Source organism: Mesoplodon bidens, assembly GCF_964165515.1.
Source record: "Mesoplodon bidens genome assembly, chromosome: 7".
NCBI lineage: Eukaryota > Metazoa > Chordata > Mammalia > Artiodactyla > Ziphiidae > Mesoplodon > Mesoplodon bidens.
In genome coordinates, this window is record NC_138164.1 from 47,580,261 (window position 1) to 47,606,594 (window position 26,334).

Consider the following 26,334-nt stretch of genomic DNA (forward strand, 5'->3'; position numbering starts at 1 on the left):
CTTTCTGAAGTCCTGCTCAGTGTACATCAGAGTCAGAAATCACCTTGGAGATGAAGATACCTTGCTGGCAGGCCCTTCCTACTGAGATTTGAAATCCCAACTGAGCTCTAGGGGCTTTTTTTTTGTTTTTTAAATATTTAAAAACATTGCGGCACATGGTATCTTCATTGCGGCATGCAGGATCTTTCATTGAGGTGTGCAGCCTTCTATAGTTGTGGCGCGTGGGCTTCGTTGCCCCGCAGCATGTGGGATCTTAGTTCCCTGACCAGGGATCAAACCCGTGCCTCCTGCAGTGGAAGCGGGGAGTCTTAATCACTGGACCACCAGGGAAGTCCCACTCTGCCCATTTTTTTTTTTTAATTTTTGGCTGCATTGGGTCTTCGTTGCTGCACACGGGCTTTCTCTAGTTGGGGCAAGTGGGGGCTACACTTTGTTGTGGTGCACAGGCTTCTCATTGCGGTGGCTTCTTGTTGCGGAGCATGGGCTCTAGGCACACAGGCTTCAGTAGTTGTGGCATGCGGGCTCAGTAGTTGTGGCTCGTGGGCTCTAGAGCGCAGGCTCAGTTGTTGTGGCACACGGGCTGAGCTGCTCCGCAGTATGTGGGATCTTCCCAGCCCAGGGCTCAAACCCATGTCCCCTGCATTGGCAGGCGGATTCTTAACCGCTGCACCACCAGGGAAGCCCCCCTCTGCCCATTTTTAATTGGATTGTTTTTAGTTACCGAGTTGTAGGAGTTCCTTACATATTTTGGATATTAACCCTTTACCAGATGTATGATTTGCAAATATTTTCTTCCATTCTGTAGGTTGCCTTTTCACTCTGTTGACTGTTTCTTTGCAGAAGCTTTTAGTTTAATGTAGTCTCATTTATTTTTGCTTCTGTTGCTTAAGGATTTGGTGTCATATCTAAAAAATCATTGCCAAGACCAGTGTCAAGGAGCTTTTTTCCTATGTTCTCTTCTAGTTTTATGTTTTCAGGTCTTATGTTTAAGTCTTTAATCCATTTGAGTTAATTTTTGTGAGTGGTGTAAGATAGGGGTCCAATTACATTTTTCTGGGTGTGACCATCCAGTTTTCCCATTTATTGAAGAGACTATCCTTTCCCCATTGAGTATTCTTGGCTCCCTTGTCAACTATCAGTTGATAGCTTATGTGAGGGTTTATTTCTGGGCTCTCTATTCTGTTCCACTGGTTTACATATCTATTTTTATGCCAGTACCATACTGTTTTGATTACTGTAGCTTTGTAGTATAGTTTGAAATCAGAAAGTGTGATGCCTCTAGCTTTGTTCTTCTTTCTCAGGATGACTTCGGCTAGTCAGGGTCTTTTTTGGCACCATATGAATTTTATTTTATTATTATTATTTTTTTTGGCTGCATCGGGTCTTAGTTGCATCATGCAGGATCTTTTGTTGCGGCACGCCCAGTCTCTTCGTTGCAGCACTTGGGCTTCTCTCTAGTTGTGGCGTGTGGGTTTTCTCTCTCTAGTTGTGGCGTGCGGGCTCCAGGGTGCACGGGCTCTGTAGTTGTGGTGCACGGGCTCCAGAGAGCATGGGCTCTGTAGTTTGCGGCATGTGGGCTCTCTCACTGAGGTGCGCGAGCTCAGTAGTTGTGGTGTGTGGGCTTAGTTGCCCCGTGGCATGTGGGATCTTAATTCCCCAATCAGGGATCGAGTCCATGTCCCTTGCATTGGAAGGCAGATTCTTTACTGCTGGACCACCAGGGAAGTCCCCATATGAATTTTATTTTTAACTTTTTTTGAATATTTTCTTTTTTTAATTTATTTTATAGAAGTGTAGTTGAATTACAATGTTGTGTTAATTACTGCTGTATAGCAAAGTGACTCAGTTATACATATATATATATATTCTTTTTCATATTCTTTTCCATTACGGGTTATCACAGGATATTGAATATAGTTCCCTGTGCTATACAGTAGGACCTTGTTTATTCATTCTATATATACCAGTTTGCATCTGCTAATCCCAAACTCCCACTCCTATCCTCTCCCCCTCCCCCTCCCCCTGGCAACCACCAGTCTGTTCTCTATGTCCCTGATTCTGTTTCTGTTTCATAGATTGGTTCACTTGTGTCTTATTTTAGATTCTACATATAAGTGATATCATATGGTATTTGTCTTTCTCTTTCTTACTTACTTTGCTTAGTATGATAATCTCTGGGTCCATCCATGTTGCTGCATATGGCATTATTTCATTCTTTTTAATGGCTGATTAACATTCCATTATATATAAACACCACATCTTCTTTATCCATTCATCTGTCAATGGACATTTAGGTTGTTTCCAAGTCTTGGCTATTGTAAATAGTGTTGCTATGAACATAGGGGTGCATGTATCTTTTCGAATTATAGTTTTATCAGGGTATGTGCCCAGGAGTGGGATTGCTGAATCATATGTCAACTCTATTTTTAGTTCTTTGAGGAATGTACATACTGTTTTCCATAGTGGCTGTACCAATTTACATTCCAACAGTGTAAGAGGGTTCCCTTTTCTCCACACCCTCTCCAGCATTTATTATTTGTAGCTCATTAAGTTTCCTTAAAACAGGGCTATTTTTTTAAAATAAATTTATTTTATTTATTTATTTATTTTTGACTGCGTTGGGTCTTCATTGCTGCATGCAGGCTTTCTCTAGTTGTGGTGAGCAGGGGCTACTCTTCGTTGCAGTGTGTAGGCTTCTTATTGAGGTGGCTTCTCTTGTTGCAGAGCACGGGCTCTAGGTGTGCAGGCTTCAGCAGTTGTGGCACGTGGGCTCAGTAGTTGTGGTGCACGGGCTTAGTTGCTCCTCAGCATGTGGGATCTTCCCAGACCAGGGCTTGAACCCGTGTCCCCTGCATTGGCAGGCAGATCCTTGACCACTCCACCACCAGGGAAGTCCCAAAACAGAGCTATTTTGAATGATTTACTGGGTAAATTGCATATATCCATGTCTTTGGGATTGGTAACTGGAAGATTATTGTGATCCTTTGGTGGTGTCATGTTTCACTGATTTTTCATGTTCCTTAAAGTTTTGTGTTGCTGTCTTTGCATTTGAAAGAGCAGCTCCCTCCTCTAGTTTTTACTAACTACCCTTTTCAATGCATCCAAACTTGTATTTTTTTGCTCCAGTGGTGTGCTGGAACTTTACACCAAACCTGGACTTCCACAAAGACCCTCTTGTCTGCGGGTGATTTTCTAAGACAATGTTTGCCTTGGCCCCTAGACTGTGTCTGAGAGGGGCTGCAGTTGGTTCGTGGGCCCCTCAGGGTCCACAGCTGGGACCAAGGTTTGTATGTCTATTGCCTGAAATATGTGTGGGTGAGACTCCTCCTAGGCCCCTTGGCATATGGTGCTGGATCCCACAGCTCCCATAAAAACACTCTTGTCCATGGATGGATGCCATATTGTTGTTGTTGAAGGCAGGACATAAATTAAGGGTATCTTATTCAGCCATGATGCACCTATATATTAATAGCAGCATACCACATACACAGTTCTGCGTTTTGCATTTCACTTAATATCTCAGAGAGTATTCCATACCAGTACATAGAGATCTGTCTCATTCTTTTTAACAGCTGCATAGCAACCCATTGTAGGAGTATGACATAATTTAACCCATTTTAAAAAATTGAGATGTAATTGACATATAACATTATATTAGTTCCAGGCGTACAATATAATGATTCAATATTTGTATATATTACAAAACATCACCACAGTAAATCTAGATAACATCTGTCACCATACAAATCCATTTTGGGGGGATAGACACTTAGGTTGTTTCTGGTCTTTTGTAACTATTGACAGTGTTGCAGTGAATACTCTTGTACACATGTCTTTGTGCCCCTGTGTGAGCATTAACGTAGGATAAATTTCTAGTAGAAGAATTGCTAGGTCAAAAGATATATGCATTTAAATTATAATAGCTGTTGCCAAATTGCCTTCAATGAGACAACTATTTTATAGTCCTACCAACAATGAACAAGAATGTCTTTCTCTACAAAGTGATTTTTGCCAATCTGATACTAAAAAATCTTAATTTTAATCTGCATTCCTCCTGTTATGAGGGGGTTGGATATTCTTTCATTTGTTTAAAAGTATCACTTTTCTGGGCTTCCCTGGTGGTGCATTCGTTGAGAATCCACCTGCCAATGCAGGGGACATGGGTTCCATCCCTGGTCCGGGAAGATCCCACATGCCACGGAGCAACTAAGCCCGTGCACCACAACTACTGAACCTGCATGCTGCAACTACTGAAACCCAGGCACCTAGAGCCCATGCTCCACAACAAGAGGAGCCACCACAGTAAGAAGCCCACTCGCCACAACTAGAGAAAGCCCACTTGCAGCAACGAAGACCCAGTGCAGCCAAAAATAAACAAATAAATTTATTTAAAAAAAAGTATTACTTTTCTATGAACTGTGTCTTCATGTCCTTTGCCCACTTAATGCATTCTTTTAAATTAATGTTTAACAACAAAGACACTACTCTCCTTTTGTAATCTGCTCAAGAATCTCCTCAAAGGGAGGAGGCCCTCTCGGACAGGTGTTCAAGGTCCTCCACAATCACAGCTCCCTCTTTTTTTTTTTTTTTTTTTTGCTGTACGCGGACCTCTCCCTGTTGTGGCCTCTTCCGTTGCGGAGCACAGGCTCCGGACACGCAGGCTCAGCGGCCATGGCTCACGGGCCCAGCCGCTCCGCGGCATGTGGGATCTTCCCGGACCGGGGCACGAACCCGTGTCCCCTGCATTGGCAGGCGGACTCTCAACCACTGCGCCACCAGGAAAGCCCAGCTCCCTCTTTTCAACTCATATGGGCCTCCTTCCCGAACACCACTGTCTGTTCCTAAGGAAGGGCACCTTTATGGTCTCCTCAACATCCCATACCCCCTCCACAATCCCATGTTTGCTCTCTCATCCCTCTCCTCTGGGATGCGTTCTTCCCAGTCAAATCTGACCAGTCCTTCAGGGTCCAGCCAAATTCCACGTGTCTAGGGCATATTCCTTCCTTCCTTCTTTTCCTTTCTTTCCTCTATAGTTGATTCACAATGTTGTGTTAGTTTTTGCTGTACAGGAAAGTGAATCAGTTATACATATATCCACTCTTTTTAAGATACTTTTCCCAATATAGGTCATTACAGAGTATTGAGTAAAGTGCTATACAGTAGGTTCTTATTAGTGGGGCGCCTTTCTGAATCTAGCCTACAGTCTCACTTTCATGTGAGCTGCATCCCACTAACTACCTCCTATGTCCCTCAAAGGCTGAACCTGACATCTCCCAGAGCCCAGCTTCCTCTCTGTCCATGCTCAGTGTGCAAGGATGTTCAGGGTGGAGTGTTTTTCATGCACTCAAGCCGCATTTATTGACTATATATATGAGTCAGGCATTGTTCCAGGCACTGGGGATGTGGCAGTGAGAGAGACAGAACAAGGCCCCTCCTTTCATCCAGCTGACATTTTACTGGTGTGTTTGTGTATGTCTGATAATGTACAACAAAAAGGCAATAAATACAAATAATGTCAACTAATTGCACAGAAGTAAAGGAATAGTGAGTGGAGGAGGGGAAGGGTCTCCTTTAGACAGTGAGGTCAGGGGAGGGATCCCCCAGGATCTGAGATGAGACCAAAGACTGAGAAGGCTCCAGCCATGCAAAGAAGCTTCCAGAGCCCCCACTACAGACCCCCCCCACCCCCACCCCCGCCTGGAGGGTCTGTTCTTCTAAAGATGGATGAGAAGCAGCACAGCTCTTAGCACTTGTCACTTGACAAGAATTGAAGGCAGAGACCTGTTATTCCTTCCAACTTCAGGGCTATGTGTTGGTGTGGCGGGAGAGGATCTGCACCCTCCTGCTTCATACGCCAGCTGCAAACTTGGGAAAATGAAATCATGGCTGACCTGGGATAAACAGAGCACCTATACGTGCCCGGGTCCAGTTAAGTACTTTACACCACTGTTATTTCATTTAATCTACAGAACAATCCCATGTAGTATTTATTACTAACTTTATTTTACAGAAGAAGAAACCGAGGCTCAGAGGGAATATGGAAGTAACCTGTTGAGGTTTACATGGTTCAGAAAGAAGTACAGTTCCTGGAGAGAGTTGTGTCGTGGGGGTCCAGTGGGGTTTACCGGCGCATTCAGGAAGCACCCTGTCTCAGGAGTTGGTCCGCCGCGCCCCGAAGGCGGCCCCCGCCCTGCTCGAGTCTCGCGGCCTCAGGGGCCAAGGGGCGCGCGGCGGGCTGGGGGCGGGGAAGGCGCGGGGACAAAGGCCGCGGCTACCGCGCTGGGCCGGGCGGGTGCAGCGGCGAACTCCCGCGGCGGTGCCGGGACTCTGCCAGCCCGGGCCCTGGCCGCCGCACGCCCGCGCCCCGAGGAGCCAGCGCCGCAATGGAGCGCCCGGGGGCGCAGTCCGGGCCCGCGCGAGCCGAGCCCGCCGGCACGCCGCCCGCACCGCCCCCTCCCCCGCCTCCGCCCCCTCCCCCGCCCTCTCTCCCCGCGGCGGCCGCGGCTACTCAGTGCGCGGCGAACATGGCGGCGGCGGCGGCGGCGGTCGGGCGGGACACTTTACCTGAGCACTGGTCCTACGGCGTGTGCCGGGACGGCCGCGTCTTCTTCATCAAGTGCGGCGCGGGAAAGCGGGGACGCGGGCTGGGGCGCGGGCCGGGCGGGGGTGCGGGGCCGGGCGAGCGCCCCCAGAGCGGCGGCGGCGCTAACAGGTGCATCTCTCTCTCCGCAGCGACCAGCTCCGCTGCACGACCTGGCTACACCCGCGCACTGGGGAACCCGTCAACTCCGGCCACATGATCCGCTCAGGTGGGCGCCGGGCCGGCGGGGTGGGGCGCTCGGGGGAGGGGGTCGTGCGCCTGGGTGGCCCAAGTTTGACCGGACTTTTCTCGCGTTTCCACAGACCTGCCCCGCGGCTGGGAGGAGGGCTTCACGGAGGAGGGCGCCAGTTACTTCATCGAGTGAGTGACGGGGGCGCCGCGCCTTCACCTGTGCCTCGGGGTCCGACCCGTTTCCCGCCGGGCCGCCGCCCCCCCACCCGCTCCCGCGCGGGTCCGGCGAGTTGGCGCGCACTGCGCCGCGGCCGCACTCATGTGGGCTATTTTGTGCCTGAGTTGTGTGGCGGGCTCCAGGCGGAGGCGAGGCGGGGGCCGCATCTCCGCAGGGGGACCCGGGCGGGGGTCCGGTAACCGGCCCGATGCGGGCGCCGGGGCTTCAAACTGCGCCCGGGACGCGGCGATTGGGCGGGATTGGGGCGCTGGTGTGAGGGGTTGGACACACCTCCGCTCTGGGGTCTCGGGCTGCGCGGAGTCTGGCGGGTGCCGGGGCCGGGATGGCCCGGGGTGGGGAGAGCAGAAGTAGGGGTTCTGACCCGGGTCCAGCAACTGGGGTTGGGGAGGGGGTGGGGTGGGGAAAGAGACAAACGGCATCTCGTCTGGGGGACTTCCTCTTCGGCCACGTTGTCCGGGATGGTGGTGGAAAGTGGGCACCGCAGCCCCACTTCTCCAAAGCGCGGGCCTGCGGGGGAGCGGTGGGGCTGGGGAGGGAACCGGTCAGCCAATAGCATTCCTCGAACACTAGGTGTCTTTAGCTGGCGCTTTACCGGGAACTATCACTCCTGCCTCTGCTAGTCAATCAGTGGCTTTTCCGCAGAAGCTCGGGAGCCTTGCCCCAGTCGTCAGGTACCCTAGACCTAGGTCTGTAGAAATGAAGTCGAGGGGCAGTGAGTTAAGGCGCCGTTCTGACGTTAACACTGGTATAGTCTTTAATTTCCCACTCTGGGCGTGTACCTGGGTTGCAGCATTTCTCTGCAACCCTCTGCTTGCTCGCAGGTGAGCTCCATGAAGTCAGAAACTGCTTTTGATCCTTTGCCCCAGTGCCTGGCACAGAGTAGGCACTCGGTAAATGTTTGTTCACTGAATGAATAAACTAGGCAAAGGATAGAGGTTGGTGTATTTTGGGAGACTGTGAGTTAGAATTCTTTTCTTCACCAACTAAAACACTGCTAGTCAGTAGTGGAGCAGCATATTCGAAGCTCGGATGGTCCCAGAACATCCCAGAGCCTCCCTCCCGGTTTGGGCTCTGACAGATGGTTGAAATCCTGATGGATGAGATTTATAGAAATGAGCACTAGCCTTGTGACTGTGGTTCTGCTCTCATACCTCACATTTGTATTTGAGAGAGAAGTTAGGGAGCTGGCTGGGACCTCAAACCTCTTGGTCAGTGGGCCTCTCTGGCTCATAACTGCATCCGTTGATGTTATTAGATTTCTCCTGTGTATCGCACATTGTTGTAAGCATTGGGACTACAGAAGTGAAGAGGCAGACACTGGTCGGGTGCTCAGGGAGCTTGCAATTGAGTGGGGGGGAGGGGAGGAAGAAAAATAAGGGAAAAAACAAACAAGAATAATGTCAGATAGTGGTAACTACTATGCAGAAAATTAAAATAAGATGATGTGATAAGTAACTGGGTGATTTGGTTGGATTGGGAAGTTAGTGTTGGTGTTTCTGAATAGGTGACATTTAAGGTAAAATTTGAATGATGAGAAAGAGCCATCCTTGTGTAGATGAGGTGGCAGAGAATTTCCGGAAGAGAGAAACTGCCAGTGGAAGGGCTTTAAGGCACGAAAGAGCTTCGAGTTCAAGGAGCAGAAAGGCTGGTGTGTCTGGAATGTGGTGAACAAGGGAGAAGGTGGCAGGAGAAGAGGTTACAGACAAGAGAGAGCTGAATGGTACAGAGCTTTATGAGCCAAGGTAAGGAGTGACACGAATGATTTACTTTTTAATTTTTTTTTTGGCGGCTTGCAGGATCTTAGTTCCCCGACCAGGGATCGAACCCCCGGCAGTGAAAGCTCTGAGTCCTAACCACTGGACTGGCAGGGAATTACCTGATTTACATTTTCAGAATGGTCTCTCTGCCTGTTCTAGAGTGGGCTGTAGGTGGACAACTGTAGGGATAGTAGTAGGAGGCTATTGCTGTAGTCCAGTCAAGCATCATTGATGGCCTGACTGAGGGTGGTAGGTAGCATCGGAGCTGGAGAGAAGTGGTCAGATTCAGGCCTGGTGACTGGGTTGCAGTCTGCGAGAGAAGGAAAAGGGTCAGAGATGACTCCCAGGGGCTTGAGCACCTGAGTGGATGGTGCTCATATTGAGATGGGAAGGCCAGGAGGTGCAGGTTTGGGGTGGGGGAAAGTGTGAGATCCTGTTGTGCCACGTTACATTGAGATGTGAATATATCAATTAGTCAGATGTGTGAATCTGAGCCCAGGAAAGAGAGAGGACTGGAGATATACATTTGGGTTTTATAGGTGTTATTCAAGGCCACAGGATTAGATGAAATCACCTAAGAAAAGAGTGTAGACAGAAAAGATGACCTAAGCCTTGGGACAGAGCAGCATTTGGAGATTGGCAAAAGAGAAGGACTGAGAAGGTAGGAGAAAACCCAGGAGAATGAGGGCTCCCAGAAGCCTGAAGGACAAATCCTGAGTGGAACAGGTGGAAGAGAACACATGGGGTAAGGAAGTGGAGTCAGTAAGTATAGGTGAATATTTCAGTTGGTTTTGTTACAGAGTGGAATTGAGGAACTAGCTGAGAACTGGAGAGGATGTACATTTGGAGGGGGGTGTCTTATTTTAGAGGGAGATTGTAGAGCGTGTTTTGTTTGGATGGGAATGATCCAGAAGAGATGGAGAAATAGATGATGCAGGAAAGAGATGGGACAATTACTGGAGCAGTGTTTCAGAGAAGGTAGGAGGGAAGGCATCCAGGGCTTAAGTCTCACTGGTCTCAGATGGGAACAGGGCATTTCATCCATTTGTGGAAAGGAAGGGCTGAGTGCCAGAGCTGATGTAAGGAGGTTGATAAGGTTGGTGAGGGGAGAGGTGGGTGTTCCTGTCTGATAGTTTCGGTCTTTTTCATGAGGTACTAGGCAAAGTCTTGGGCTGGGGGACTTGAGGGGTGTGTAGGACTCTATAGGCCATAGTCACAGCCTCCCAACCTTCCTGTCTTTTGCTGACTCTTTTATGGTAACTGTGTGTCAAGTCCCTGGTGATCATCTTACAGCAAGCTCTGGCTGTGTCCTCCCAGGCCTAGGGGAAAGCAGTATGTGACACTGTCCCCACGCTCAAAGGTGAACCATGGGGGGAAGCTGAGACCCTGTGGCAGCTGATTATATTTCCTACCTCCTGTGACAATTTCTTGGGAAACTTAAGGGTTTGGGAGTAATTGTTCTCCTTTTCCCTACATAAAAAATGTTTTGCTTCACTCTGCTTTCTTAGATTTGCTATGAGCATTTCTGAGTGTTCAATTTTTTTTTTTTTTTTGGTCCTCCTCTAATAGGGCTCAGTTAGAGGGACAAAGCATTGGCACAGCTGCTTTTATTTTCCCCAGTGGATCCTCAGACCAGAGAGTTGTGTGAGGTTTTCAGGATGCATCAGTTGCTCCTGATATTTAGCAGGTGTTTGAATACTTTGCAGAGAAAAATTTCTTGAAGCAGAAAACCTTGAGCTAAGGCAGGTGGATTTTAGTTTTGATTTCTGAACTTTTGGTTCATTTTTGGATTAACTTGGGACAAAACATGGTTCTCCTAATTCTAGACTAGGTGATGCTGATATCTCCTAAGAAGACTTCCTGTACTTTAAAACTTCTTTACTTTCCCATGAGTCTCTTAGCCAGGTAACAAGTTATGATAATAATTGTGGGGCTTCCCTGGTGGCGCAGTGGATGGGAGTCCACCTGCCGATGCAGGGGACATGGGTTTGTGCCCTGGTCTGGGAGGATCCCACATGCCGCGGAGCGGCTGGGCCCGTGAGCCATGGCCACTGGGCCTGCGCGTCTGGAGCGGGAGAGGCCACAGCAGTGAGAGGCCCGCGTACTGCAAAAAATATATATATATAATAATAATAATAATAATTGTGATAATAGTGTCATTAACAGCAACAGCTATAATAGTAGTAGCGATTATGTAATAGCTTCATCTTTCTGAGTCCTTGAAGAATGCCAGGAGCTGTTTTATAGCTATTATCTGACTTAATTCTCACAACAACTTGATGAGGTAGGAACTGTTACTAGTCCCATTTTACCAATGTGGAATCTTGTATAATCCTGGGCATTCGGGCAGCAAAGGGCAGTTGGCTTTCTCCGGTTCCTTTTCTTATCTGATCCTTCTAACAGTCCCTAGAAGCAGCAGATTGGGGATTACCCATTTTTCAGATGATGAAACTCAGATTCACGAAGGTTCAGTGATTTGGCTGAAGTGTTAGAGCTGGGACTAGACCGTAGGTCTTCATGGTCACCGTGGTAGTGGTGGTGGCTCCTACTCCAGATCACAGGTGAGAGCCAGCGTTGATACTTGAAGGAGCCTTGTGTGCCATGTGCCACTGCTCTGAGTCAAGCTGCCCAGGGCTCACGTGGCCGCACCTCTTCTTTGTTTTGCTGGGGACTGAAGTGCCTTGGAAGGACAGCAGCCCTGGTGTCCTATGCTGTCTGATGGTGGTGCATGTCTCTGATTAGTAAGAAGTGGAAGACATTAATTTTTTTTTTTTTTTTGCACCGCGTGGCTATCAGGAACTTAGTTTCCTGACCAGGGATCAAACCCGTGCCCCCTGCAGTTGGAAGCATGGAGTCCTAACAACTAGACCTCCAGGGAATTCCCCATTATTACTTAGTAAAAACAGTTTGGCAGACACAGCCTTTTCAAACACGAAACCCATGAGGGGAAAGTTACAGAAGAGGCCTTGGGAGCTAGAGTGTTACAGGGGGCTGGGCTTCAGGGTTTCATGAAACCCTGTGGGTTGGGTTCTCCCTTCAGCAGGCTTTGAATAGATCTTGAGTCAATAAGGAGGACGAATGGCAGAGAGGAAAGGTCTTGCCTCCCCTGAGACTTTGGTGCCCAGCCCAGCACTGGGCACTGAGTAGGCATTTGGTATTTATTGAAGTAGATCAGGGGTATAGGGGAAACGGGGCAAGGTGAAGGAAGCAAAGCGGCCAGGAACCACACCTGTCAAGGCTGGTGCCTGGCCCTCAGGCTTCTTGGATGTAGTTGCTTGGTGTCAAGAACAGCACTCAACCTGGCCTCCTTTGTCTTCTTCACCTCATAACCTCATCCTCTGCGTCTGGGTAACGGGACATCTGTTAGCCTTTGGACCAGGCCTCCCTTCCTCTCTGGTTGCCAGGCCTTGGTGTCTGCTGTAACTTGACTCCAGGGTCCTGGTGGGAAACAGCTGATTGCACAAGGTCTCTTCTAACTTTAAGCCCCCCTCAGTTTTAGCTTTGGAGCCTTTCAGGCCATGCTGTGTAGGTGCCATTCTCTTTGTGGGTGCTGGAGTAAGGCTTGGAGTAAGGCCAGTTTTCCCTTCCCAGCCCTTTGGATCGCAGCAGATCCTGGGGCAGGACTGGCAACCTGATTTGCAGGACCCTGTGCAAAATGAAAGTGCAGGGTCTCCTGTTCAAAAAAAAAAAAGTGCCATTAAAGGTATTAAAGTAGGGCTTCCCTGGTGGCGCAGTGGTTAAAAATCCGCCTGCCAATGCAGTGGACACGGGTTCGAGCCCTGGTCTGGAAAGATCCCACATGCCACAGAGCAACTAAGCCCGTGCGCCACAACTACTGAGCCTGTGCTCTAGAGCCCGTGAGCCACAACTACTGAGCCCGCGAGCCTAGAGCCTGTGCTCAGCAACAAGAGAAGCCACCGCAGTGAGAAGCCTGCTCGCCCTAACTAGAGAAAGCCCGCATGCAGCAACGAAGACCCAATGCAGCCAAAAATAAATTAAAAAAAAAAAAGTATTAAAGTATAAAGCGCTTTCCTTTCTTCTGCTAGCTATCCCTCAACTTGTTATGGCATTTCTATTTGCTATTTAATGTCATTCTAAGTTTAAAAAATTAGAAATTTAAATTATTAGCATAAATCTTATGGTTCATCTCTGTACTGTGGAATATAAAGCTTTAAATGCAAACATCAGGGCATTGGGCTTCCCTGGTGGCGCAGTGGTTAAGAGTCCACCTGCTGATACAGGGGACACAGGTTCGTGTCCCGGTCCGGGAAGATCCCACGTGCCGCGGAGCGGCTGGGCCCGTGAGCCATGGCTGCTGGGCCTGCGCGTCCGGAGCCTGTGCTCCACAACAGGAGAGGCCACAACAGTGAGAGGCCACAACAGTGAGAGGCCTGCGTACCGCAAAAAAAAAAAAAACAACCAAAAAAACATCAGGGCATTGACCTCATAGGCTGAATCACCACCATCATGTCTCACTACGAGACACCACAGGGTGAGAGTGCCAGTGCTCTGACCCCCTGGACAGGAGTGAGGAGCAGCAGTGCTGGGCAGGGCTTGGTGCTCCAGGGGGCTGGGAGTGGGCAGTTAAGGACCCATCTTATGGAGGCAGGGAGTGGAGACCAGGCATGAACCAAGGCTTCAAGCCTCCTTCAGAAGGATTAGTCCTCTGGAATAATGCTAAATATCTAGAGTGTGTGTTTTTTTATTCTAAAAGCATATCGTTCAGTCTGAAAGGGAGAGAAGAGGAGTTAGGGAGAGAAGCCTGTACCAGGGGTGACAGAATGTCCAGGTGGGGACCCCAGATGGCCATAGGTACCAGGTGTAGAAGCCTGTGAATACTGGATGGCCCAGGAAGCTGCCCTCTTGAGGTTTAATTAAGCCATCATCCAAGGGACAGTCTTCCAGGGCACCCCAGGAAGAAATCTGTCCTGTCTGCCACATGTTCCTCCCCAGACAAATGTTGAGCTTCATGGTAGTGAAATTTGTCTTGTAGCGTGCCAGCCTGCTAATTCGAGTATTTGTCATCTTTCTCATTGAGGTGTTGCTGGGAACAGCAGTCCCAGCAACTTTATTTCAAACCACAAAGCAACAGTTCCACAAAGAATTTCTGGGAAACTAACAGCTTACATCTATTTAGAAGGGAAATTCTGAAACCTCTTCTTGTTGAAGGTTAAGAAAAGGTTCTCCCAGCTTGGCAAGCCTTGGCCTAATCCCACACTTTATATTTCATTTCCTGCTTGTTTTGTCAAGGGTGAAAACTGGCTCATGGATTGAAATGTTAGATTCTGTGCAAAAGGAACAAGAGCGGTGTTGTGTAGAGAGCCGGAGGGAGGACTAAGAGCCATGATTTGTGCCACGGTCTCAAAACCAACCTAGCAAAGATCTGGGGAAACCTCTTTAAGACGAATGGTGGCAAGTGGCTTCTTAAGCCTCTTTTTTTCAGAGAAAGGACAGTGGGTGGGTGGTGAGAATGTGGCCCCTGATTTGCAGTGCAGTGTGTATGTGAAGACGGTGGGTGTAGGTATCATTCTCCTGGTATTTATGGGAGTAAATTTTGGGCTTCCTAAATCGAGGACTTTGGGAAAAGGTGCTTATTTAAGAAAGCACTTCATGATGTGAACTATTTGGTGATTTAGTGAGGTGCTTACTCTAGTTTTCTGTGTCTTCAGAAAAGAGCATGGGTTTGAGTCTTTTTTGATCAGTGTAAGACAGCAGCATCTCAGCAGACTGGCAGGGTGTCTTAAGTAAATATTGGCAGAGGGAAAAGCATGGGGGAATATGGTTCTATTTGTCTGTTGTTTTCAAGTGGCTGTCAAAACATTTATTTCTCGATTTTCACAGCAACGAAGACCCAATGCAGCCAAAAATAAATTAATTAAAAACAAAAAACAAAAAAACCCACAGTATAACCTTGTCCAACAACAACTATGCTGTTCCAAGGCCATGGGTACCTTGTCCAGGCTGTCGGGACCTGGGGACCAAGAGCCCTAGGTAATGAGGTGTGAAAACGGCTCCTGGTTTGTCTCTTTCCTGGGCATTTAGAGGGCTGCACAGATGTCTGATCCTTAATCTGGGTGGCCACCTGGTTATCGGCTCTGACAGCTGAAGGACAGACATTGTCTGTTGCTGCCTGGGCCACAGATGTCAACGGTAATCATCTCCGTGGTGCTTGATTGTTGAAATACACGTACGTTCTTTTTAGAAGCAAGTATTTTTATTATTTTGTTGTCCTCATTTTACAGATCAAGCAAGCAAGCATTTGAGGGTGGGAGAAGGGGTTAAAAGATCTTTTCAAGGCCAGAGCATCAGTGGAGGAGCTGGGACTTGAACCCGGGTCCTTTTGGCTACAAGTTTGTGTACTGTTTCTAGCATGGTGCAAGGTGTCTTCTGGCTCCCATCGCGCCTTTCCTTCTTTCCTGAATCCTCCCTTTACAGTCTGTTCCCCCAGAATGGTCCTCTGTACCTTCCCTGATGACCCTGAGGCAGACGCCCCCTTGGGCCTCCCTCAGTAAGTCCCCCGCAGGATAGAAGAATCATGGGCAGGGTAGATGGTTCCCAGGCAGGGCAGTGGGTTGGGTCCCTGGTGCTCTGGGGGAGTAGATCCCCCGACCTCCCCCCAGATGTCAGCTGACCACAGCTTAGGGGCTGATGAGCCTCTTAAGCCTACTTAGAGCCAGGCTGTCTCTTTCAAGGTTCTGCCAGGAGAGTGTTTCCAACGTCACAGTCAGTGTTTTCAGGGTTTTTCAGGGGCTTTTCCTGCCAAGGCAGAGCCCTCACCCTCTTGAGGTCTGACAGCTTGAGGTTAGCATGCATTCTCTTCCAGGGGCTGCTGGCTACCTCCTGTGCTTCCTTGGAACACTGCAGCACGGGGAAGGGGTTGGGGGGAGGTGGGCAGTGTGCTTGGGGGATGAAGGGGGCAGAGATCCCATTCCAGCCCTGTGCCTGGGCCCAGGCTGCACAGCCTCTTGTGTTCTCTCCCCTTGGGTGAAGTGAGAGATGAGACTATCTCCGACCCGGGAGGTGTGGAAGCAGAGTAGTATTGTAGGTTAATGCAGTTACGTCTGCAATAAGCCTGTGCTCTCCAAACCGAGTTTGGAGAGGATAGGTTCTGTGTGTGTCCACAGATAGCACCTTGCTGGAGGAGCATTTAACCACAGGCTGGATGGCTTTTGATCCAGGTTTCATCTAGACTCTGATGAACATCTACTATATGCCAGTCTCCCCACTGGGCGATGTGGAGAGGAATGGAGGTCACTGTCTCTGCCCTCCAGCAGTGCCCAGTCCAAGAGAGGAGAGGGATACTGGGCAGTTTCAGTGTGGGTGACTGGGGCTCTCAGCCTGAGGAGGGCGCTCTAGGGAGCTTCAGAGGGTGAGTGTGAGGAAGGCCAGGCAGCTGTGGAGCGGAGTGGTGGGCAGCCCGAGGCAGGAGAGGCCATTGGAGGAAATGCGAAGGAGCTGGGGCTGAGGGTATGTGTGTGCCTGTCTGCGTCCTGCAGAGGCTGGCACCCAGTTGAGTAGTAGGAACTTGACCTGGATACCGCGCTTGACTAGTAGCTGGGCTTTAGGAAAGTGACGTAATCGGGGATTTTGCCTAGGGGTTCCCCAAATTCTACGTGTGAGGGGTGGTGCTGCGTGGGGGTTACAGAACACAGATTCTGGAGTCTGGGCACCTGGGGTGAAATCTTGGCTCTGCTGCCAGCTTGGGCAGGTCACTTAAACCTCTCTGTGTCTTCATCTGTAAAATGGGGGCAGTGACTGTATTGCCAACTTAGAACAGTGCCTGGCAAATCCTCCATGGTATATAATAACTAGCTTTTAACTATTAACCATTGCCGCTCCCATAAAGGGAGCCTCGTCCCGTGGGGAAATGTGGCCCAATCAAAGGAGCTCTTTTCTCTTGGGGGAAGTCTCCTGAGATCAGGCTAACAGGAGGCAGAATTGTGCTTTCTTGTTGAGACTTGTCTTTAAAAGGAAGCTGGGCACTAAATGGTTGTTGCTAAATGTCAAAGAAATGATTCCTCGAAGCCCTGTCTGGCTGTGTCCAACCTGAGAGAAAATGAGTATTTTTCTTGTACTTGTGTTTGACACATTTTCCAAATGGGCTGTTTTGATTTCCTTTCCATCCATCCCCTGCTGCCACCACCATCACCAGGGAGAGGGTTCCCAGGTGTTAGTATGAGTGTTTGCACTGCCTGGCCGGGTGTCTGAGCTCTTTGTTTTGGAAGCAATAACCCTGGTATCTGTCTTAAAACACTTGATGAGGGAGCGGGGAGGGTAGACACGAAGTAGAAGCTGTGTTCTGTGCTGAGGCATAACTTATAGGGGGTGGACTGGGAATCAGTGTTATTACAGGCTCCATGGGTGATTCTTATGGACCCTGAAAATGAAAACGTCTCGGAGCTTCAGCTTCTCGATCTGTGCGGTGATGGCTGTGCTACTTTCCTCCCAAGTGTTACGTGAGAATTAAATGTGATGGCCCATCTGAAGCTCCTAGCCTGCTGTTTAGCACATAATAGGTGCTTAGGCCTCGTGAGCCCTTTCATTTAGAGAGGACGTCTGTCAGGATTCATTGGATGGAGCTTCGAGAAGGGCCTTGAGAGAGCGTCAGTGGGTATAGCTATCAGTAATGCCCAGCCCGTGACCCCAGTTAGATCCTGGAGAGCCAGGCTCCCTGGGACCTCTGGTTTCCTCCGTGGAGGCTGGGAATTCGCTCTCCTCCCCTATGCCCGGACGATGCTGTCAGCCCCCAAGTTGGCATTGTGGCTGGTCTTTTGGGTGACTGTTGAGTGGGGACTGTGTCTGCCTGAGGGGTGGGCTAGCCATTACGCATCTCAGAACCCCATGACCACTTAGAGATTCTCCTGAGGGCACAGGAGGGGCTGGGGTGAGGGGAGGGTTGTTCTGAGTGATTGACATTGATAGCCAGAGCAGGCAAGCAGCCGCAATTAAGTTGAGAAATGGGAATGCTTCTTCTGTGTGGGAGAAGAATAAATGTGTCCTGGCAGACAGTTGTGATGATGAGTCTTAGAGGAGTCTGGTGTTGCAGTCTTTCCTGAGCTGGTCCTGGGGAAGATGGGGTGGGGGCAGGATTGTGACTCAGTGCCGTGAACGGCTCACCAACTCCCTGGGGACAGTGTCAGGCACAGAGTCGCTGCTCAGCCAAATCAGTGTGGGTTTGTTGATCTGACATTTGGCATGACCCTCTTGACACTGGCAGGCACACAAGGAGAGAGGCTTTACTGGAGTTAGGAGTAAATTGGGGTTGTAAGCTGAAGGGGTGAGGAGGGACACAGAGTCAGTGGTCAGGGTCCCAGGGAGGGCAAATCACTCCCTTCCCTGCCCATGAAAGTGTTTGGAAAGATTTCTCAACACATTTTGACCTGGGGATTTAAAAAAAAATAGACACATGGATGCTGTGAAGCTAAATATCTATAATCCCTGTACCCATTAATGTATTTCTAAGAAGAATTGGCGGTGCCTGAAATTATATCCATTTGCCGAGGCTTTGAATAATTACATTCTTTTTTAGCCCTGGTGTGTAGGTGGGAGCTGGAGAGAGCTCACTCGGCCTCTGCTTCAACTTCCCCCCGGCCCTCCTCACCTGAAAATGCATGGACGTGTTGGCGTGTTTGGCACCATATGGTTCCTAAAACTCTGGGCGGGTGATATTAGTTCTTTGGGGGAGGGAAGAATAATTGGCTTCCTAGTCTGTGAATGGATAGATAATTTAAATTAGAATCCAAAGCACACTCTTTTTATTTCAAAAACTCCTTGTGTCTGAGGAGCACAGTGATTTAAGATATAATAATCATGTTGTGCAGTGATCTTGCTGGGCCTTTTGAGGCTGCTCCTTGGGGCAGGGAGGACCTGGTTGGTGCTGGATTGCCTCCTTGAGTTCGTGGAAGGGGGTGAGAATTCTTTTTTTCTTTAAGGCCTTTGTTGGATTTTCCTTGGTTTTCGGGGGCAGTAAGCTGAGTGCTGGGGCAGGGGGACTGTTACAGTGAGAAGCCAGTTGCTTTTGTTGAGTCCTTATTTACTTGTTGGTTTTATAAATGTTTATCTAGCCCACACTATGTGCGCTGTTCTAGGGGCTTAACAAATGTGGGCTCATATAACCCTCGTACCAACCCTGTGAGGCAGGTCCTGTTATGATCCTCACTTTATAGATGAGGGAGGTTATGGAACTCTCGGCACAGGTGTTAGGTGGCAGGGGTGGGATCAACCCCAGCTGTCCTTATTTGGGGTCCTCATGGTCCCTTTGTGCCCTGCTTGGCCTGTCTCCACCACATTCTATGGTGGGCCGTGCTGTGGAGACTGGCTCCATTTTGTTTCAGGGAAAAGCTCTAGCTTCACACACGTCACTGAGGGGCTGTGGCCGGGGAGAGAGAGGCCAGGATGTGGTCTGGGCTGTTGGCCTAGGACTCACTGGGAGCAAACCGTGTCAGGCCTTCTGTTGCGTCAGCTCCTGGACAGAGCCCTGGCTGGTCTGGTATGAATTATCACCCCCCTGCCCTAACACACGTACATCCAATTGTAGAGAACCCCCTGGACTTTGCAGTGGTCCCTCCCAGAGAGGGTGTGCCTGGAAATGGCTCTTACAGACTCTGACCAGAGGACCATATCCTGAGCTCAGAGACTGGCTGAGGCAGGCCCCCAGGTCTTCACCATCTTTCTCGGCCCAGAATGGCAGTGACAGAGGAAAGCCACGGGCTGGTTAGGTTCCCCTGCTCCCTGAGCCACTCCGCCTCTCCTATCTTGCAGGAGCATGGGGTCTAGGAGAGGAAACAGATCCTTTTAACCAAAAGCCTTTCCTTTGGACCTGACTCCTTTTAGGGATGGACACCTCCCTCCCCTAGTCCCACTCAAAGTGGAAAGAGGATTTTGAAAATCAACTCCTTCATAGTGAAAAGGTTTGGCCTCTTGAGGAGAGTTAGCATGAAAACCTCACATCTAGTACTTTCCCGCAGCCTCCGGGTTATTGCTCAGGCCCCTGTCCTCGGACATTCCTGGTGGGAGGAGAGGGAGGCAGTCTGTGGGCTGAAGCAAGGAGAAGGTGGCCGGCTTTTCTGTCCCCATAGTCGCCTCAGGGTTATTGTAAGGGGGGTGGTGATGGGAGCACTGGCCACCTGGGGGAGGGAGCAGAAATGTCCTTGGCTCACAAGCAGAGCCTCTGGGCAGGGCAATCTCACTGGGTTCTGAAAGATCCACAACGGACCCATGCTTGTGTGACGTGAGAAAAGGGCCTGGTATCTCGGCCTACTTCCTGCTGAAGATTGATACCTCCCCCTTCCCCCTACCCCCCACCCAACCCTGCCCCTCTGAACCTTTCTGGAGCTGGATGTGGCCTCAGGCCTATTCCCCTGCCAGCCCTGGCTGCACCTGCCTGGGGTGTTGTTAGCAGGTGGGATAGGTGGAGGGACCACCTCCCTGCGTGCTGAGCGCTTCCGTTTGGACTCAGGCTCACATACAGTTCAGCTGTTCCACTCCAGACTTTAGATAGGGCAGCTCTGGGGTTGTGGGCGAGCGCACAGGCAGCCCAGCTTTGTGGCCACGTCGTTTTATTTAACCTCTAAATAAAATGGGGCAAGCGCTGGCATCTGCCCCATGGGCTTTTTGCACTGGTTGCATGAGAATAATACATGTAAAGTACTCAATCCTCGGAACATTTTAGAGTTCGATCAATTTTAGCAAGTATTGCCATTAACAGTGGGTATTTTGTCTTTTTTTCTATAGTGGCTGCACTGGTCCAAGAGTATTTGGGCGATTCCTTGACTTACATCCCGCAGGGACTCTTGTCTTGTGATATACACAGAGGGTACCTGTGGGTACTGCCTAGCTCAGATTCTCAGTTATGGGCATTTTCTTATAGAGGGCATTGAACAGCTTGATGTATTTTGCCCAAGGGGTTGAAAATGGCCCACTCTACTTGCTGGTTTTAACCATAGCTGCACCCTAATTATGACTGTGGCTGTTACAGCTTATGGGTTTAGGCAATTCAGATATAGTTGCAGCAAAGGTTGTGTCTGACCCGGACCCTGGCTTGCTTCCCCAGGGCAAGGGGAAAAACAGCTCCCGTGATAATGGAAAAATGGAGAGGGGAGGCAAGATTCAGTTTAGTATTTCTGTGTCCATTTTTGCTGTGTGCCTGGCACCATATTTGTTGTACTCTGGGGGAAATCAGGGAGCTGGCGGAACAAGATGTCCACACAGTTTCAGGCCATAGGATGGTCAGGTGGTGTGTGATTAAGTGTCAGGTAAGTAGTGCAGGTACAACATGGAGAGGAGCATCCAGGAGGAAATAATTCAGTGGCTGAATCAGTCAGGGAAGACTGAGGGGTCTTGTGAGCTGGACTGGGTGGGGATGACAGGAGGAGTGGGTGCCTTAGGCAAGTGGACCAGCATTCATTATTGGGGGGGCGGTCCCTTCATTTAGCAGACCTTTACTGAGCTATCAGTGTGTGCCAAGCACCAGCCTGGGCACTGTGGATACCAAAATGGGTAAAGCAGAGTAGAGAAAGCAGTTTTGGGAGGCAGAAAGGCCCAGTGGTTGGGAGCATGGTCTAGCACAAGATTGCCTGGGTTTGAATCCCAGCCCTACCACTTAACTAGCTTGTGGATCCTGAGCAAATTATGTAATATGGAGCCTCAGTTTCTTCCTCTGTGAAATGGGGATAATAATAATTGTGGTGGGGATTGAATGAATTAACATTAAGTACTCAGGATGGTCTTGAATAAAGTACTCTTTTTAAATAATTATTTATTTATTTATTTATTTATTTTTGGCTGCATTGGGTCTTCGTTGCTGCACGCGGGCTTCTCTAGTTGCGGCGAGCGGGGGCTACTCTTTGTTGTGGTGCGCAGGCTTCTCATTGCTGTGGCTTCTCGTTGCAGAGCACGAGCTAAGCGTGCAGGCTTCAGTAGTTGTGGCTTGCGGGCTCTAGAGCGCAAGCTCAGAAGTTGTGACGCACGGGCTTAGTTGCTCCGTGGCATGTGGGATCTTCCCGGACCAGGGCTCTAACCCATGTTCCCTGCGTTGGCAGGTGGATTCTTAACCACTGCGCCAGCAGGGAAGTCCCTTGAATAAAGTACTCTTGAGTGTTCACTGTTATTATCACTAGAATGTGAACTCCATGAGGGCAGGCATTTTCTCTGTTGTGTTCACTGGTATATCGCTGGCTCTCAGAAGGTATCTGGTACATGGTAGGCATTCAGTTAAGGAATCAAAGTGCCATTGGTGTCCTCAAGGAGCTTAGGAGCCTGTTCTCTGGTGGGGACACAGACGTCAACAACTAGAGGATACTGTGCAAATGACTTAATAAGGGAAGCATGGGGATTAGAGGGGCACAGAGAGGGGTGGCCAGGGAAGGCTTCCTGGGGGGGTGGGAGGAGCCTGAGCTGGACCTTGGAAAACAAGCAGGGATTTGTTGGGTGGTGAAAGAGTTTGGATGTTCAAGGGAGAGGAAGCAGCACGGGCAGAGCTAGGTGAGAACGTGGCATGTTCAAGGACATTGAGAGAGGAAGGAGGCTGCGGGAAGGGCTGCTTAGAGGAGCTGGGGCTTCATCGTGAGGGTGGTGTGAACCTGGGCTTAAGGAGGGGTGTGACGGAGCCCCCGGGGTTGTGAGGGAGGAAGGTGAGGTATCCTGGGTGTGCTGGTCACTCTCCCAAACTCTGGCTCAGGAGTCCAGAGAGGTGGGGCTGGAGGAAGTAGGTTGAAGCCTGCAAGGCATCCCACCTGGCAGGTGAGGGCTTGGCCTCCAGAGGAGGAGAAGCTGGGAAACCCACACCACTGCCTGGCAGCACTCCTGCCTTAAAATAGAAAGAGATGGAGATAAAGAGTGAGTGGTGGTGTGAGTGTCCAAGGGGTGACCTAGTTAAAACCTGACCCCCTGGAAGCGCGAGAGCCACCCTCACCCTCGCTCAAACGCCGGAGCCTTCTAAGGGGCAGCTGCCAAGGGCGGCCTTGCCCTCCTTGCCTCGTCCCTCCTCAGCCTGTGCTGTGTGCAGAAGTCCTGTCGCCAGGTGGCCTCGGCCCCATCCCACCGACAGAGGAAGTCCGGTTCGCAGGCCCGTGTGCTTCTGGGAAAGGGTACGGGGGCTGAGAGTAAGAGAAGTAAGGGGATGAAAATAGGTTAGTGGACTCAGGTTAATGGACCTAAATGTAACTCTAAATGAAGAAGACTTTGAGGAAAAACTCTTTATATTTAGGCTTTTGTTCCCCACAGTGCATCATAATTCTTCACAGACTTAATTATCTGACAGACAGTAACACCCTTTACTCCCTCGTTCCTTCTCCCTCCCAACTTCCTTAAATCCCGCCCAGAGATAGTAGAAAAGAGGAAAATGGAGAAGGCTTTCACTTTTCTCTTCGGCCCTCTGCCTCAGTTTTCTTTGGTCCGTCCTGATTTCTCTGAGGCCTTCAGGACTTATTTCTGTGGTTGATGATTTATATGCAGGATCTGCTGAAGGTCCTTGAGCAGGACTTTTAAACTTTAACTGAGGTTGTGGGTATGATGGAAATTGTGTGGAAATGACATTGCAGGCATGTGAGGTGGAACCGTCTAACCGTGGCCCGTGGTGTTGTTTTTCGGGTCTGCAGTCCTGAGTCAGGAGGGTGCCCCAGGCTTGTTTCTGTAACCACAGAACAACCACTTCTTCGGCACCTACTGTGTGCTCACTGGTCCTTCATCTGAATGGCTCTGGGAGGTCCATGCCACCAGCAGCGAGAACCTCAAGAACTGAGAGAGCAAAAGCCTCTCTGGTTGACCCACAGGTGCTGGCTGTTTCTGGTGAATTGGAGCCCGAGGCCACGTTTAAAATTGCTGGGCACTTTGGTCCTGTAGGAGTGGGTTCCCGGTACTCAGAGCCTGACAGGAACGTGGCATGAGGGAGTGAGAGCCAAGGAAGTAGGATCACCTCAAACCACCTAAGGGTTCCCATCTCACACAGAGAATCCCGGGTCCTCACAGTGACCCTTGAGGCTCTGTGTCATTTGCTCCCCGCCGAACCCCATCACCTCGTTTCCTCCTGTTCTCCCTGACACTCTGTTCCAGCCACGTTGGCCTCCTTGCTGTTTCTCAAACACGTGAGCACAACCAGCCGTAGGGCCTTTGCACTCACTGTTCCCTCTGTTTGGGATGTTTTCCTTCAGATGTTCCCACAGCCTACTGCTCCCTCACTTTTTTCAAGTCTCTGCTCAGGTGTCACCCCTTCAAGGTGGCCTTTTTTTTTTTTAATTTATTTTATTTTTGGTAGCATTGGGTCTTTGTTGCTGTGCACAAGCTTTCTCTAGTTATGTCGAACAGGGGCTACTCTTCGTTACGGTGCGTGGACTTCTCACTGCAGTGGCTTCTCTGGTTGTGGAGCACAGGCTGTAGGCACACGGGCTTCAGTAGTTGTGGCACGCAGGCTCAGTAGTTGTGGTTCCCGGGCTCTAGAGCACAGGTTCAGTAGTTGTGGCGCATGGGCTTAGTTGGTCCACGGCATGTGGGATCTTTCCGTACCAGGGATCAAACCTGTGTCCTCCACATTGGCAGGCGGATTCTTAAACACTGCGCCAGGTGGCCTTTCTTTTTTTTTTTTGTTTTGTTTTGTTTTGTTTTTGTTTTTTTTCTTTTGCGGTATGCGGGCCTCTCACTGTTGTGGCCTCTCCCGCCACGGAGCACAGGCTCCGGACGCACAGGCCCAGCGGCCATGGCTCACGGGCCCAGCCGCTCTGCGGCATGCAGGATCCTCCTGGACCGGGGCACGAACCTGCGTCCCCTGCATCGGCAGGCGGACTCCCAACCACTGCGCCACCAGGGAAGCCCCAAGGTGGCCTTTCTTGACTCCTCTCCCCCAGCACAATCTATTTCCTTAACCCTACTTTCTTTATTTCTTTTTTTAGAACTCTCAACTCGACCCAGACATATTACAATTTTAACTTGTTTAGTTGCCTCCCACTAGAATTTTTTTTTAACATCTTTATTGGAGTATAATTGCTTTACAGTGGTGTTTTAGTTTCTGCTGTATAACAGAGTGAATCAGCTATACATATACATGTATCCCCATATCTCTTCCCTCTTGCGTCTCCCTCCCACCCTCCCTATCCCACCCCTCTAGGTGGTCACAAAACACCCAGCTGATCTCCCTGTGCTATGTGGCTGCTTCTGTTTTACATTTGGTAGTGTATATATGTCCATGCCACTCTCTCACTTCATCCCAGCTTACCCTTCCCCCTCCCCTTGTCCTCAAGTCCATTCTCTACATCTGCATCTTTATTCCTGTCCTGCCCCTAGGTTCCTCAGAACCTTTTTTTTTTTTTTTTTTTTTTTTTTTAGATTCTATATATATGTGTTAGCATACGGTATTTGTTTTTCTCTTTCTGACTTACTTCACTCTGTATGACAGACTCTGGGTCCACCCACCTCACTACAAATAAAATAACTCAATTTTGTTTCTTTTTATGGCTGAGTAATATTCCATTGTACATATGTGCCACATCTTCTTTATCCATTCATCTGTCAATGGACACTTAGGTTGCTTCCATGTCCTGGCTATTGTAAGTAGAGCTGCAGTGAGCATTGTGGTACATGACTCTTTCTGAATTATGGTTTTCTCAGGGTATATGCCCAGTAGTCCCACTAGAATTTGACGTCCGTGATGACACAGAATAGTGCCTGTTTTGTTTAAGGCTGTACCTCTAGTGCCTAGAATAGTGGTTGGAACAAGTAGGTGTTCAGAAAATAGTTTTTTTAGCTTGATGAGGTATGATTGACAAATAAAAATTGTATATATTTAAGATGTATTACTTGGCATTTTGATATACATGCACATTGTGAAATGATCACCACAATCGAGGTAGTTAACACATGCATCACTTCACATGGTTACTTTTTCTTGTGTGTGTGGTGAGAGAAAATAAGTGTTGGATGAATTTATTAAATGGTTCACTGAACTCTGTGGTAGTCTTTCCTTGGGACTCTGCCTGAGAAGCCCGTCAGCCACTGAGTGGTGCCTCCCTGCTGTGGCCTGAGAGGCACAGGCCTTGGGTCCTCTGTCTCGGGTGTCCCCAGAGACTCCTCTCCAGTGTGGGGACTACATGGCGTCCTTATTTGTCTCCATGCTGGCTTCCAGTCACCCTTCTGGGGAATCATCTGAAAACAGACATTTTCTATCATGCCTGTCCACATTGACCACGGGGAATTAAAATGGGTTGGCTTACCAGCTAACCATGAGGGGTATTTGAATGCCCTTTGAGTTCTCAAAGCCATACAAATACTTGTGGTGGCCAGAGGAGATGGTGTCCATCTCTCGAGGTTCTCCCTGCAGAGTTGGAGCTGAGCTATGCCCAGGACAACAGTCTGATTCAGGGCTCAGGATGTAATAGACTGGAAGGAAAGGAACCGAGGTTCAGTGAACACCTGTTGTTTGTAGCACGTGGTCGCAATGATTATTTCACTCTTAACCATGTTCCAACCTTGAGGTTGATGATTGAGTGCCCCTATGATGGATGGGGGAAATTAAGGCTCAGAAGTGATGTAATCAAGGCTCTCACTGACTCCAGAGCCTTGGGAATAACTAGGAAAGG

At 49.5% G+C, this 26,334-nt stretch overlaps 1 protein-coding gene across 5 annotated transcripts in view; it reads left to right on the forward strand.

Moving 5' to 3' along the window:
• The first annotated feature begins 6,494 nt into the window (after positions 1-6,494).
• Positions 6,495-26,334, forward strand: part of PLEKHA7 (pleckstrin homology domain containing A7) — a 214,534-nt gene continuing 194,694 nt past the window's right edge. For 2 of the 5 annotated variants that reach the window (XM_081240244.1, XM_081240245.1), the window contains exons 1-3: positions 6,495-6,616; positions 6,733-6,809; positions 6,904-6,961. In XM_081240244.1, coding sequence (XP_081096370.1) covers positions 6,525-6,616; positions 6,733-6,809; positions 6,904-6,961 — 227 coding nt within the window. In that variant the 5' untranslated portion in view covers positions 6,495-6,524. The remainder of the gene's footprint in view (positions 6,617-6,732; positions 6,810-6,903; positions 6,962-26,334) is intronic. The other 3 variants (XM_081240247.1, XM_081240246.1, XM_081240248.1) reach the window with 2 other exon arrangements.